Source organism: Humulus lupulus, chromosome 7, assembly GCF_963169125.1.
Source record: "Humulus lupulus chromosome 7, drHumLupu1.1, whole genome shotgun sequence".
Classification (NCBI taxonomy): Eukaryota; Viridiplantae; Streptophyta; class Magnoliopsida; order Rosales; family Cannabaceae; genus Humulus; species Humulus lupulus.
In genome coordinates, this window is record NC_084799.1 from 21,802,224 (window position 1) to 21,818,719 (window position 16,496).

The following is a 16,496-nucleotide window of genomic DNA, read 5'->3' on the forward strand; positions in this document are numbered from 1 at the left end:
GGGCCATGCACATGTGATTTTATATAAAATAATGTAGTTATGTATACATTTTTTTTACAAAGTAGTTATATATACATATAAAATTATACATAAATGATATAATTACATATTAAATACATTTTTTACATTATTTGTGAATAAATTATATAAATATTATCGTGTATTATGAATATCTCCAATGTTGTATCACATGCATTGCTAGCTATATTTTAGTATTTTTTAAAAAAATATTCTCCTAATGGTGGGCTCAAAATTATGTCAAATTTGGTATAATTCAACTAAATTTAGCACTACAATAAATATACTTTTCTTCTTCTGCAATAGTGTCATTTAAACATTAAAGAGAGACTTTAATGCACATTATTTTAATTATAATATTTGACAATATTTAAAAAAAATATTTAATTTATTAACTATTTTAAAGATAATTATTTTTTATATCAATTTGCATCTTAAAATGTTATTGTGCAAAATATACTAATTGTTAATTGTTGATATTTTGTACCAAATTTAATTTTTTTTAAATTATGCACTGAAAATGATGTAATACTATATACAATCCCCGCGTGGATGTACATCACCCCATATTATAATTCAATAATGTGTGGTCCCTTATTAATTCCATATTGTACATTGGAGTAATTTAAGTAGAAATTACCGTAAACAGTAAGAAACTACATCCACAATATTGAGATAAGAACACGTTTCTTCTAAGAATGGTAGGTCGATCTCGAAATTAATTATTGATAAAGGAGTAAAGCTATGTTTTCATCAAAAATGAAAATACCACTTATTCTTATTACCAACAAGTCAATGCGAGCCCCAATTACGTGGCACTTTATTTGTGTATATTCTTTTTGCTCAAGTAAAAGCAAGAATATATTGAAGCAAAACAAGAAGAAAATAAAGAAAAGAAACAATGAAATGGGAACACATGATAATATCACAATAAATTGAGTGACGGCACAACAGCCTATACATTATTCCTCATTTACTCTTTACTGTAATTTGGCCTCAATTTCATAAAAAATAAAAGTAATTATTAATTATTTCTATTTTCTCAAGAAAATAATAAAGTGGATGGTAAAAAAAATATTGGTTACGTACGGACATAAAAGTAACTAAACTAATCCTCAAGTTGAAATATAATAATAATAATAATCATAATCATAATCAAAATTGTATTGGTCTTTCTTTGATTTAGAAATCATATGTATTTGTCGATAAAAAAAGTATAGTCTCGTATATATCTATAATGTATAGAGCACGACGAAGCTGATTTATTAGAGTCAGTCAGTCAACGATTTTGCCTTTTTTTTTTTTTTGGGTCTATAAATAGCACAGGTCCATCCATGTACTTCTCTTCCACTACCCTTTTTTTTTCCATTTTCCTACTCTATTTTCCAGAAACTTTCTTACACAAACTTTGAAATAAAAAAAAAAATCGAATTCCTTGCTTAGTTGTTCGGAAATCAAACCCAAAAAAGAAGAAGAAGAAGAAGGAAGATGTTGCACGATATCATTAAGGCAATCTCCGGTGACAATGGTGAGGGGAAGATCAGAGGAAGTGTGGTTTTGATGAAGAAAAATGTGTTGGATTTCAATGACTTCAACGCCTCCATTCTTGATCGTTTTCATGAGTTAGTAGGCAAACGAGTCTCTCTGCAGCTCATTAGCTCTGTTCATGGCGACCCTGGTTTGATTCCTTTTCTCTTCTCTTCTCTTCTCTGCTCCAGAGTTATTTTTGTCGTTTGCTTTTATGGGAACCCTCTTTTTCTATGTCGTTTATTAGAATAAGCCCGTTATTAGTATTAGGGTTGTTTGTTATTGTTTTGTGTTGGGTGGTTTTTTTTTCTTAATTAACTCCTCTCCTATCAGTGTTTTAGAATTTATTTTTTAGGCACTACTCCTATTTTTCCATTACTATCACTCAGTTTATGAAGAATAGATACACTTTTTTACCTTAATGTTATTTTTATAATCCAAACACTTGTACGAGCCCTGGTATACTACAATAAATGTCTTCTTAAAAAAAACTATAATTATAATTAATTTACGTTCTTAAAACAAGCAAACAAAGTAGTGCCCTACATAAATAAAGTAAAAAATGTTTTATATATTTGAAAAAAAAGAATAAGCTATTGTAAAATCAAATCAAACACGTATATGTGTGAGAATAATAAATCTAGTTTTTTTTTAATTTATTTTTATTTACTTAAATGCAAAAATCAAATATCATAAATTCATAATTGTTCACCAAGGATTTTTTTTTTCAAATTCCCTTCTGGTTAATAGTTGATGATTTGCTTAAATAAAATGGCAAGAGAAAAGGAGACTAGGATAGGATTAGTACAAGAAAATATAACGAAAAAAAAAACATAAAACGTAGACTTAAAATAAAAAAGTTCAAGTTTGATTATCTTAAACGCATAAATAAGAACAAGTACATAAAAAATTATTAAAATAATCACAATTTATAACATTAACATTTGCTTTTATGCTTGTGTAAAATTTTGTTTTATCTTTTATGATCTGTATCTTAATTTTATACACGTATTATTTTGAATAGGATATATTTCGATGGCCTAACAAACATAATTTATTAATTACAAAGCAGTTGAGAGAAAATAATATAATGATTTCTTATTTAAAACTATGTGTGTCTTTCTTCTTTTTGTTTTTTTCCTTATTTCCTTTTTTTTTTCTTTTATTTTAAAGATAAGACTGTGTCTTTCTTTTAACATAAGAAATGGAAAATCATGTTAGTATTCACTGTTGACTATTGATACATTTTCTATGATTTGGTTACCTCTTTTCCAAGTAGTGGAATTTATAAAACAAAAAGAAAAAAAAATACGAACAAACAAAATTCAAATAATGACAACTTGGAAGTTGGAATGAAAATAAATAATTTGCTAACTTGCTACTGTAGGCATAATATTTAGATTTTAAGGGATTTGGTTATTGCCATTCACTATCAGGTTCAATGACCAAGTTTCTAATTTATTATTCCTTGTTTGCGTATTCACTATCATATTCAATGAACAACTTTCTAATTCATTATTATTAATTGTATTTTCCTGGGTTATGAAATATCCTGTCCTCCTCCTTGAAAGTTGATACATAAAAGTCAAGTTTTGTTTATAATTTTCAATAATTTTTTAAAACCTTTTACACAGTAGTTCTGTCAATAAGTGGACCCTAAAATAATATAAACCCCTTTTCTAATACTTGACCAAGATCTGATCAAAGAACTTTCTTTTCTTTTTCTTTCCCTTGGCCAATAATGAAACATTCAAGAGAATGAGAAGCGTTGAGGAAACTCTTTATTGTACTCTTTCGCATTCTTATTTGATATTATTCAATTATTTTATATTTTAAAAATATTATAAATCTGTAATAAAATACACATATTATTCATTGAATGAACACAGTGCAAAAGAGGGTAAAATAGAATGCATTTAGCATTTTCCCAAAAAGATTGATTAAACTAAATAAAAATGGTCTCACTTCTCAATGCATGTTTTGGCACAAAATGTAATAATACATATACCAACTTCAAATTTACATTTACAAAAGATTTATTTGCTTATTTTTTACTTTTATTTATTTATTTTTGGTATGTGTAGAAAATGGGTTGCAAGGAAAGCTGGGAAAACCAGCATACTTGGAGGACTGGATAACAACAATTACCCCATTGACAGCAGGAGAGTCTGCATTTAAGGTCACCTTTGACTTGGAAGATGATATAGGAGTTCCAGGGGCTTTTTTGATAAGAAATAATCACCACAGTGAATTCTTCCTCAAGACTCTCACTCTTGATTATCCTGATCAATCCCGGGTCCATTTTGTTTGCAACTCATGGGTGTACCCTGCTAAACGTTACCAAAAAGACCGCATTTTCTTCACCAACAAGGTAACTAAACCATCTTAACTTTTCAGCATTAGATAATATGATATGATATGTTCTTCTGTTATGTTACGTAATATATATATGTTGTTGTTGGTGTAGACATATCTTCCAAGTGAAACACCAGTTCCACTGCTCAAGTACAGAGAAGAAGAGCTAGTTAGCTTGAGAGGAAATGGACAAGGACAGCTCCAAGAGTGGGATAGAGTTTATGACTATGCTTACTACAATGATTTGGCCAATCCTGATAAGGGTCCTGACTATGCTCGTCCTGTTCTTGGAGGGTCTAGTGAATACCCTTATCCTCGTAGAGGAAGAACTGGCAGACCACCAACCAAGACAGGTTACATTTTTATTTACTCATGCTTAGATATACTCTTATTTTTACTTTCATTTTCGTTCCAAAGTTTAGTTTTCTGATAAAAAATACTATGTGACAGATCCTAAAACTGAGAGCAGGTTGCCGATTCTTATGAGTTTGAACATTTATGTTCCGCGAGATGAGCGATTTGGGCATCTAAAGATGTCTGACTTCCTTGCTTATGCTCTAAAATCTGTAGCACAAGTCCTTAAACCTGAGTTAGAATCCAAATTTGACAGCACTCCTACTGAGTTTGATAGCTTCGAAGATGTGTTGAATATGTATGATGGAGGAATTGAGCTGCCTAAAGGGTTGGTTGAAGACATTAGAGACAACATCCCCGCAGAGATGCTCAAGGAAATTTTTAGAACAGACGGCGAAAGACTCCTCGAATACCCTCTTCCTCAAGTTCTTAAAGGTATAGTGGCAGTGATGGAGTTTATAGGAGTCTAAGCTTTATGTTCTGAGATTTTATACTTGTTCTCTTATATGCTATTTTCTTTTCTTTTAATGTGGACCAGAGAGTAGGTCTGCTTGGAGGACTGATGAAGAATTTGCAAGAGAAATGTTGGCTGGAGTTAACCCTGTTTCCATTAGTCTTCTCCAAGTAATTTAAACTTCTCAAGACTAGTTGTGAAATTACTTGAAATATTAGAATCATCTTAACCTTTGTAATTGCCTAAATGCAGGATTTTGGTTTCATTTTCACCTTTAATAAATTCTACTTTTAATTACAGGAATTCCCACCAGCAAGCAAGCTAGACCGAAACACTTATGGTGATCAAACAAGTACCATAACTGAAGAACACATCAAGAATAACTTAGATGGGCTCACTGTGAATGAGGTAACTAATTTCCACAGCTCAAATTTTCACACACGTGTTTGTCGTTTCCAAAGAAGTTTTCAATAACAAATTAATTATATTGGTTTGATAGGCCCTTGAGAAGAACAAGTTGTTTATATTAGACCACCATGATACGTTGATCCCATACCTGAGGAGGATAAACGCAACTACCTCAAAGATCTATGCAACCAGGACACTGCTTTTCTTGAAAAAGGATGGCATTTTAAAGCCACTGGCAATCGAATTAAGCTTGCCACATCCAGATGGTGATCAATTTGGTGCTGTTAGCAAAGTTTTCACTCCAGCAGAAAAAGGCGTAGAGAATTACATTTGGCAGCTAGCTAAAGCCTATGCTGCTGTAAATGACTCTGGGGTTCATCAGCTCATTAGTCATTGGTATAAAATAACTTTAGTCCATACTAATTTGTAAATGGGAATTTTTTTTTTCTTTTCTTCTAATGATCTTTTTGATTACAGGTTGAACACTCATGCTGCGATCGAGCCATTTGTAATAGCAACCAACAGGCAGCTAAGTGGTCTTCACCCAATTCACAAGCTCTTGCAGCCTCATTTCCGAGACACCATGAATATCAATGCCTTTGCTAGACAGATTCTCATTAATGCTGGAGGCATTCTTGAGTTCACTGTTTTTCCAGCCAAGTATGCCATGGAGATGTCTTCAGTAGTTTATAAGAACTGGGTTTTCCCTGAGCAAGCTCTACCAGAAGAACTCATGAAGAGGTACAATCATTTTAAATCTAATCAGGGTTTATGTCTTTGCATTTGATCATGGTTTAACATATTGTAACATGGCTTTATGCAGAGGAATGGCAGTGAAGGACTCAAGTGCACCCCATGGTCTTCGGCTACTGATAGAGGACTACCCTTATGGTGTTGATGGGCTTGAAATATGGTATGCAATCAAAACATGGGTTGAAGACTACTGCTCTTTCTACTATAAGTCAGATGAAGCCATTCAAAAAGACTCAGAGCTTCAATCATGGTGGAAAGAGGTTAGAGAAGAGGGTCATGGTGACAAGAAAAATGAGCCTTGGTGGCCTAAAATGCAGACTCGTCAAGAGCTGATTGACTCGTGCACCATAATCACATGGATTGCTTCTGCTCTACACGCAGCTGTCAATTTTGGACAGTACCCTTATGCAGGTTACCTTCCAAACCGCCCTACACTAAGCCGAAGGTTCATGCCAGAAAAGGGTACTCCTGAGTATGAAGAGCTTCAAGCTAATCCTGACAAGGCTTTCTTGAAGACAATCACTGCTCAGCTTCCTACCCTTATTGGGGTTGCTCTCATTGAGATTTTATCAAGGCATGCTTCTGATGAGGTCTATCTTGGTCAAAGAGACACTCCTGAGTGGACTTCAGACACAACTCCATTGGAGGCCTTTGACAGATTTGGGAAGAAACTTGCTGAGATTGAAGAGAAAATTGTGAGTATGAACAACGATGAGAAACTTAAGAACAGAATTGGGCCAGTTAAGGTTCCTTACTCTTTGCTCTATCCAACTAGTGAAGAGGGACTTACTGGCAAGGGAATTCCCAATAGTGTCTCAATCTAAAGGGCTTTATGATCTCTTTGGTGTTTAGCATTATTATTATTATTATTATTATTATTATTATTATTATTATTATTATTATGTATATCGTTTGTAATAATTTTACCAAGGGTGGATTTGTAAGTATAAAATAAGGGAATGCATTGTGTAGTTCGAAAGTAATATTTTCTTAATAAAATTTATTTCAAATATTGTTTTCAATATGTTGTATTTTTTAAATTAAAAACAATTACTTTTGTAATATCATAATAATTATACCAGTCTTTAAGTATTATTAATTTTTTTCTTTTAACATTCAATTACACCTCAGCATTCTATTGTTTCCTAGAACCCTCCACAATCCAAAAGCAGTTACTGCATCGATAATTGAAATTTGTCCATCACACAGGGATGAACTTCCTCAATGTTCCAAAAACCAGTGAGCTTTATCGACATAGCCCAATTTGCTAATGCATGAGTAGTAATATTTAGATTCCAATCAACATGAACACAATAAAAAAGGAAGCTTTAGAAATCAATATGTGTGATTATATCTCAAAAAAAACTCAATGATGAATAATAATCTAACCGCTATTATTTTTGTGAAAAAAAAAATACAATTTTGGTGTTTCTATTTTACAAAATTAATTATTTGAATTTTCCATTTTGAAAATATAATTTTGCACCTATTTTTCGCATATAGTTAGGCGAGATTATTTCAGGACAAGATGGTAATTTATGATAAAGAAGGTGGGCTTTAACAAAAGAGAAATTTACATAAATATTGTTACATTATTTTATATAATATAATATTAGATTAAATAATGTGATAAAATGTGATTTATCAAGCAAATATGATTAATTACACAAATGTAATTTGTCCTACCTTGTAATATATAATTGAGAGTTGCAAAATTGGACACATGTGCGTGCACAAATGTAACATATTTTGGAGTTGCAAAAACAGTTACAAATTTGTAACTCCCAAATATCACCCTATAATATGTAAATTTTATGTTACACATTTTGATTTGAATTCATCAAAGCCATAAGTGAAATGGCTAATGGAGACATGATTTTAACCCTCATAATGTGTATGGAGGTCACAAAGTCATGTGGGAAGATGATAGAACCGTTTGGAAATGCAAAAGCTGAATTTTGATGAAATTGGAGCTATGGCCGCGGCCAGGGACGCTGACAACCAACTCCGACTTCTTTTTTTCTTTCTTGAACGTTTATAACACCTTATGTAACTCCAAAAACTCATTTTTAATTCCATAAATATCCAATTAAACATTGGTAACAACCATGCGGTTGGTGAAATTTGAAATTCAAGGGGTGTCTCAAAACTCTATAAATATGAGTCTATTGCTTACTTGTAAGACAACTCTATTTCTATCCACTAGAGCACTTGGTTAGAAATACCTCAAACTGTTTTATTATTCAAGAGAGTTATTTCCAATATAGAGATAATCCATTAGTGCTTGAGATGAAGGAGAAATAAATTTTTGGACAAAGGTTGTAAATCTTGTTCAAGTTGGTAATCCTCAATGCTCTTCACTTTAATTGTGGGAGTGAGAGAGTTTTGCTTATTGTTCTCGTTATTTCTTATTTCTACTATTGCTTTTATCTTCTCTTCTTCTATTTTCTCTTTATATATTTATTTGTATCTTTTGTTTTAGAGTTGTAGTTCTTATTATTCTATTATTCCTCTTATTTCTACATTTACTTGTATTTTGGTTATTAAGTTGTAATCTTATTTAATCAACAATCTTGTCTTTGTATTATTTTGCTTAGAGTTGTAAGAGTCTTGCTATTTTCCATTGACGCAATATATATATCTCTAACAATAAAAAGCTTATCCCTTGTTTGTTTCAATTGAAGGTGAGACCATCAAGATCATGAACCAAGACCCACTACAAGAAAAATATTTTTTAGCAGCAATAATATTAGCAGGGACCACAAATCGTCGCCGCTAATAATGACAATATTAGCGGCGACACCGCATGTTCGTCACTGATACCACATCAGATTTTTTTTAATTTACAATATTATTAGCAGCGACATTTTTTATATTAAGTGCGACGATGTCGCCCCTAATAAATTGAAAAATGCGACACATGTCGCTGCTAATAGTTGCCACCTATTTTAAAAAAACATCAGCGACGACTATTAGTGGCGACACGTGTCACTGCTAATAGTCCCCACGATATCCCTTACCCAGCCGACCTTTCTTCTTCAATTTTCAAAATCCCCATTTTCTTCTCTCTTTCACCAGCCCACGCCTCCCCAGCCACCCACCTCCCCGGAGTCGCCCCGTCCTCCCTCTCTCTCTCTCCCTCAAGCCGCCTAACTTGTTGTTGCGCCACCCCATCCCTGGGTATATATAAATATATATGTTTGTTTTTATTTTTTTAGTTTATATATATTACACCCAGATTTCGAGAATGAGAATTTTCGATCTTGAAACTCAAGCTCGTAAGGCGTAGGCTCAAGATTAGCTCATTAGTCATGTGACCCGCAAGTCAGGGACAATCTCGATAAGGCAACACGTGGCAACCTCGGATTGGTGAGCTCGGAAACTACATAGTCTCAGAGGTGCTCCGAGGATATAAGTTAGGCTCGCAACTCACGATAGCAATGGTTCGACACTTGTATAAACTTCTTGATTCATTTCCTGCTCTCAGACAAGTTGGTTCGAGCTCGAGAGGTGTAAGCTCGAAGAAGATGGTTTCGTCAATAATTACTTGTCGGGAGCATAGGCGAACCAAGATAACGAGCTCGTAATAGGCAAAATGTCTCGAGGGCACATGAATCTAGCGTCTAAGCTCATTGACTGTGTGTGAACGTATTTATTGTTATAAATTCTCTATGTTTAAGGGATCTGATGTAATTTGTTATTAAATTCCACATATTATGGGATATTACCGCGTACGTGATAACTGTATGCATTTAATGGAATAATTTTATTTGATTTGTAGAATAACTTCCCGAAATATGTGGGAAGCAATTCAGAAAACCCCTCTATAAATAGAGCAGGATAATTCATTTGTATGGACCGAAATATTGATATTGGGAAAAACTCTGTACAATTGCTTCCAGAAAGCTATCAAAGAATTCCAAGGAGTTAATAACATAGACTCGTGAACTAGGCAGATTTTAACTACTGAACCACGTAAAAAAGATATTTTTTATACTTTCTGTTTTCTCTGGTATATTTTTGTTTAATTTTTCTTCTTCTTTAAGTTGACGAAAAACAGCGTCAACAGTTTGGTGCTTTCATTGAGAGCTATTAAACAAGACGTGAGCCTGTTTAGTCAGAGAGCCTCTTAGATCATCAATGATCGCTGCAAGTAACCCTAATATAGGTGAGCGACCAATGCCCAATATACCTTAGAAGGAAATTACTCATGCTAAGGATTACCCACGACGGCCTGGAAAGCAACCTATGGTGGATCCCGATCCCGAAGAAAGGAGTGATTCATCCAACTCTCGAGGGCCGCCTGCCCCCAAGCCTGACGAGGATATGTATTACAATCCTGAGGTATGTTCCAATTATGGAACTTGAAAATTGCCAACTGCGCAAACAGTTGGCAGAAGCAAGGAAACGCAGTGAAGAGTTAGGCAGACTGGCTGCTGGTGCCCAGGCCCCTCCTCGTAGGCCTACGGGACGTCCTCGTGGGAGCACAACCGCCAGAAGGGCGGAGCAGGCACCGCCACCAACATCCCAGCCTATTCAGCCAAGGCCCTAGGGGTGTAACCGGGCTGAGGGTACTGCCAACCCGACTGAAGAAGCACAAACAAGAACAGGAAATAACCGAGCCCCCTCAGTGGCTCGAAACCCAAATCCTGATGCTGCGTAGAATGACTCGGAGCTTGACCGAGCAAATTCGGGACCATCTAGGCCCAACAATGGGAGATAGCCACCATCACCAATAAGGCACTCCTCGCCAGTCCAGGAAGTTCCACGACCTGCATATCGAGATGGAAATCGACGGGCTAGGCACGGACAGGGGAGTGAAAGAGAAGCTGCCCGAGATTGCAAGGCTCCTCAGCCTACAAGAAGCCAAATGTCACGATCACAAACTGCTGAGATCAGGAGGCCAGCAGGGGACCCACCTCGTAATAACCGAGCAACGAGTTATGTAAGTGAAAGCTTGGATTACACTAGGTTCGTGAGCTTCTACAACACGGAACCAAGGAATACGGGGAATCGAGGGAACCACCCTGATCTGCGGGAACACTTAAATCACAATCGGGGTCAAGACAATTCCTCGAACCCAGATCTGCAAGACCATCTGAATGGCCACAAGCAGCCGATGTATAACCTTGCACCGAGACAGGGAGTTGGGGTTTTTTTCAACGATAACCAGCCCTCTCAGGTCCAGGATATACCTCCCGTGCATTTAGTCCAAGAAAGGATTGGACAATTGGAGAGAGCATTCAGGATCTTACAAAACGAGCGTAACTTGGAGAAGGATGAAGAGTTTGATGAGGAGCTCGAGCCATTTGCCCCGCATTTCTCCAACACCCCGTTTCCTCAGGGATTTAGAATACCTCATGTCCCGCCATTTGACGGAAACACATATCCATATAGCCACCTGAGCACGTTCAACACTATCATGCGAGCCATCAATGTGGGCTACGAGCTCAGATGTATGCTGTTCCCAGCCACACTTACAGGACCAGCAAAAAACTGGTTTGAGAAGTTCAAAAGGCATACGATCGCATCTTGGGATCAATTGTCTAGCGACTTTAAAAAAAAATTTAAAGCTATGGTTGGCATTAGGCCCGAGGCTTCAGCCTTAACCACTGTCCGAAAACAACAAAATGAGTCACTAAAAAGCTACCTCATGAGGTTTAACTTAGAAGTGGTCCAAGCTCGAGATGTTGATGATAGTGGTCACCTGATGCGGTTAGAGCTGGTGTAATGCCAGGAAGTTCCCTCTGGCAAGACTTACAAAGGAAACCTGTCAGGTCTTTAACCGAGTTCAATCGAAGAGCCTAGAGGTTTGTCAATGTAGAAGAGGCGAGGTCAGTGCTGAACATAACCTCTCAGCCCATAACTACAACGACAAAAGTAAACTCTGCTTCGACCTCGGCAGATTCCTCAACTTCGAAACCCCCTGGGGATAACCCTTCAAAAAGGAAGAAAAACAAAGGGAATAATATGGGGGAAAGAAGAAGAAAGGGGAAAGATACTTCTCCGTATACAAAGTGTATACCGAGCTCAATGAGTCTCAGGAGAACATCTACCTGGCTAATGAAAACCAGGTTCCATTAAGAAGACCTGACCCCATGAGGAACCAAAAAGCAAAGAGAGATTCTAATAAATACTGTAGATTTCACCGAGATATCGGACATACAGCCGATGAGTGTCGACAGTTATAAGACGAGATCAAAGGCTTGATCTCGAGGGGTTATTTCGGATAATACGTAAGAAACTGAAACCCCAATCAAGCTTCCACCAGCCAAAGGGCAACAGCTGCACCACTTGCCCAAAATAGTAACTCTCGAGCTCGGGAGGATGAGCGACCCCTTCCAATTGATGGAGAAGATGTAATAACCATCTTGGGGGGACCTCATATCGCAGGATTGGGCAGGAATGCCCAAAAGAGATATGTAAATGAACTTAAGATAGGTGATGGTCCCCCCTACGAACCCGAACCAAGAGCTCCGAAATAACAAAAGGTTGAAACTCAACCCATAACCTTCACTGAAGAGGACACATCACATGTCCAGTTTCCCCATAACGACCCCCTGGTCATAACCCTCCAGCTTGCGAACAAGAGGGTACGCCGAGTCTTGATTGATAACGGGAGATCAGTAAATATCTTCTATAAGGCCACCCTAGAAAAGATGGGACTCGTGCTTCGTGACTTAAAAGCCTGTGCAACCACACTGTATGGTTTTTCAGGAGAAGGGATTGCCTGTATGGGATCCATTGAACTCCCTGTGACCTTGGTAGACTATCCAGTCTCTATAACCAAGATGATGGAGTTTGTCGTGGTGGATCTCCCATCGGCCTACAATGTACTGCTCGGGAGACCCGCCCTAGTTGGGCTGGGGGCAGTGTCATCTGTTAGGCACCTGACCATCAAGTTCCCGACTTCTAGTGGCATCGGGACGCTGAAAGGGGACCAACTTGAGGGGAGGGAATGCTATAGCATCTCCGTTAGAGGAAAGAAGAAAACAAGTGCGCAGGCACTTGTAAAAATACAAAGCAAGGATGGGACAATCTTCGAGATAGATGAAGAGATCGACCCCAGAATTAAAGAAAGAGCTGACCTTGATCCTTCAGAAGAGCTCGAGGAGGTCAAGCTCGAAGACCCCACAAAAGTGGTAAAGGTGGGTAAGAATCTTTCTGAAGAAGCGAAATAGCAATTAATTCGCTTCTTAAAAGAAAACCAGGATGTATTCACATGGTCACATTCAGACATGGTGGGAATTGGTCCAAATGTCATGAGTCATGCACTTAACATCGACAAGAGATTCCCCCCGAAGCAACAAAAGCGAAGACTCCTGGGCGACGACAAAAAGAAGGCCCTCAAGGAAGAAGTAGGCCCTCAAGGAAGAAGTCGACAGGTTAAAGGCAAATCAATTCATACAAGATGCCTTCTATCCTGATTGGATTTCCAATCCAGTGTTGATTTCGAAGTCCAACGACACTTGGCGAACCTGTATCGACTATTCCGACCTTAATAAGGCGTGCCCTAAAGATTGTTTCACCTTACCTCGAATTGATTAACTCGTAGATGCCACGGCAGGTCATGGCCTCATGTCGTTCATGGATGCCTATTCTTGATATAACCAAATTGCCATGCATGCACCGGAACAAGAGCATACGAGCTTTGTAACTGATAAAGGACTATACTGATATAATATCATGCCTTTCGGACTCAAAAACGCTGGAGCAACGTACCAAAGACTTGTAAACAGAATGTTCTCTGAACAGATAGGTTTTAACATGGAAGTTTATGTTGATGACATACTAATCAAGTCTAAACGTAATGATAACCATGTGGATGATCTCACAGAATGCTTCGCCGTGTTGCGAAAATATAACATGAAACTCAACCCACAAAAATGCTCTTTCGGAGTATCTTCGAGAAAGTTTCTAGGTTTCATAGTGAACGCGCGAGGGATAGAGGTTAATCCTGACAAGATCAAGGCATTGATTGATATGCCCTCAACTCGAAAACATAAGGAAGTCCAGAGTTTAAATGGACGAATGGTGGCACTAAGTAGGTTTGTTTCAAAATCTACAGACCGTTGTCTTCCTTTCTTCAACCTTTTGAGAGGGGAAAAAAGTTCGAGTGGTCAGAGGAATGCGAACTCGCATTCCAGGATTTAAAGAAACATCTTGCTGAACCACTGATTTTGTTGAAGCCTATCACAGGAGAGATCTTATACTTGTACCTTGCTACCATCGAGCATGCCATTAGTGCTGTGCTCGTCTGAGAAGACAAGAAGGTACAAAAACAAGTATACTATGTTAGCAAAAGGTTACTGGGGGCAAAATCGAGATACCCTTTACTGGAAAAACTGGCTCTCAGCCTGATCCACTCATCTCGAAAGCTCTGACCTTATTTCCAAGCACATTCTATTCATGTGTTAACTGATCAACCACTGCGACAAGTTCTATCTAAACCAGAAGCCTCTGGAAGACTGTTAAAGTGGGTGGTTGAACTCGAACAGTTCGAGATCACATATCACCCGAGAATGATCATAAAGGGACAAGCCCTGGCGAATTTCATTGTAGAATGTACTGGAGTGTCTAACGACGAAGTTATAACCCCAGCCCACGAGCTGTGGAAACTTTATGTCGATGAATCCTCCAATGAGAATGGATCGGGAGCAGGTATCATACTGATCACTCCAGCGGGAAGTCAATTTCAATCTGCCTTAAGGTTCAACTTTGAAGCGTCAAATAACGAAGCTGAATACGAAACATTATTGGCAGGACTTCGAATAGCCAAGGAACTCAAAGAAAAGGCTATACACTGCTATAGTGACTCACAATTAGTGGTCAACCAAATTTTAGGGGAATATCAAGCTCGTGGCATAAAGATGGCTGCGTATTTAGCGAAAGCCAAGGCTGCGCTCGGACAGTTCGAGTTTTACGCCATAGAGCAAGTTCCCCGAGAACAAAACTCAAATGCAGATGCATTGGATAGGATCGCTACAACCAACGAGGCCGACACACTAAACGTGGTCCCAATAGAATTTTTATCGACCCCAAGTATCCGCGAGCCTGATGAAGATGACGTATGCATGATCGATTCTCAACCTACCTGGATGACCCCAAGAGTCGATTACCTCGAAACCGACATTCTCCTAGCAGAACGGAATAAGGCTCAGAAATTGATGTATCAGATCTCGAGATACACTATTTTGGAAGGAAGGTTGTATCGAAGAGGGTACTCTATGCCACTACTTCGATGTGTAACCCCACCAGAGGCAAAGAAAATTCTGGAAGAAATTTATGAAGGATTTTGTGGAGATCACACCGGGGGCATGGTCTGTCCAAAAGAGTGATAAGACAAGGATATTTCTGGCTCACAGTCAAGGGACACGCGTTCGAGTATGTCAAAAGATGTGATAAGTGCTAGCGATTTACCTCGATTCCACGAGCTCCACCAACTGAGCTAACCATACTGACCTCCCCATGGCCATTTGCGGTATGGGAATCGAACTCATAGGCAATCGAACTCATAGGCTCATTACCAATAGGCAAAGGTGGAGTGAAGAAGGCTGTGGTCGCAGTCGATTATTTTAAAAAATGGACCGAGGTCGAACCCCTGGCAACAATTACCTCGAAAAAAGTTTTAGACTTTGTGGTAAAAAACATCATCTGTCGATACGGAATGCCCCGAAAGATAGTGTCGAGCAATGACACCCAATTCGACGTGATTTATTTACCCATTTGTATGAAAAAAATGGGATAATAAAAAGCTTATCCTCGGTTTCCCATTCCCAAACAAATGGCCAGGTCGAAGCGGTCAACAAGACCCTCAAAAGCTCCATGAAGAAAAGGTTGGAGGAGCCTAAAGGAAGATGGATCGAGGAGTTACCCCAAGTTTTGTGGGCTTACCGAACCACATCGCGAACTTCAACAGGACACATTCCCTTCACCCTAGCATATGGATGCAAGGCCATGTTGCCAATTGAGGTTGAAATACCCACAATTCGGACCCATGCCTACGATCAGGTCTCAAACCAATCCCAACTCGAAGAAAGTCTACACCTTATTGAACAAAGACGAGATAAAGCTCAACTAAAAAATGTCGCGTATCAGCAATGAGCTACCCGATACTTCAATAAAAAGGTTTGAAATAGAAAATTTGGATTGGGAGACTTGGTATTAAGACCTGTGTTCCTCCTGGCTACAAGGGACATGTAATGCCCCAAAATCCCTAATAAGGTTTAGGACCTTGATTAGGAGGCTGGGAGGGCCATAATTGATTTATTATGTGATTAAATGATAATATGCATGTTTAGGTGTATTAAGTATGCATGTGAACCCATTTTTGATTAATTGGGTGATTTTCATATTTTGGCCATTTCGGTCATATTTGGCATATATGTGATATGTGTGTGGTGCATTATTATTATTTGGTTATGCTAGGGTTAATCAACACGAGACGATCCTAGGAGGTAAGCTAGTGGAATAGTCACAACGGGATTTATTCTTGACTCGGAGTGAGTCAAGGGGTATTTAGCATTACTGGGTTATTGGGTAATGGGAATGAGTATTTGATGATAAATTGGGAGTTAGTAAGATCAGGTGGAAATTCTGGAGGTTTTGACTATTTTGTCCCTGGGGA

General features: G+C 37.8%; 1 protein-coding gene across 1 annotated transcript; it reads left to right on the forward strand.

Annotated features, from left to right (window-relative positions):
- Nucleotides 1-1,354: 1,354 nt before the first annotated feature.
- LOC133790930 (probable linoleate 9S-lipoxygenase 5) lies at nt 1,355-6,964 on the forward strand. The gene is made up of 9 exons (XM_062228777.1): nt 1,355-1,696; nt 3,630-3,916; nt 4,013-4,253; nt 4,351-4,689; nt 4,793-4,878; nt 5,009-5,116; nt 5,208-5,512; nt 5,594-5,857; nt 5,940-6,964. Exons 1-9 carry the CDS (start codon nt 1,507-1,509, stop codon nt 6,691-6,693), a joined length of 2,574 nt encoding a protein of 857 aa, XP_062084761.1. The 5' UTR covers nt 1,355-1,506; the 3' UTR covers nt 6,694-6,964.
- The last annotated feature ends 9,532 nt before the right edge of the window (nt 6,965-16,496 follow it).

Coding starts and splice junctions, on each gene's coding strand:
- LOC133790930 (XM_062228777.1), top strand. CDS start 1,507: ATGTTGCACGATATCATTAAGGCAATCTCCGGTGACAATGGTGAGGGG. Junction 3,917..4,012: donor GCATTTTCTTCACCAACAAG/GTAACTAAACCA, acceptor TTGTTGGTGTAG/ACATATCTTCCAAGTGAAAC. Junction 5,858..5,939: donor CCAGAAGAACTCATGAAGAG/GTACAATCATTT, acceptor GGCTTTATGCAG/AGGAATGGCAGTGAAGGACT.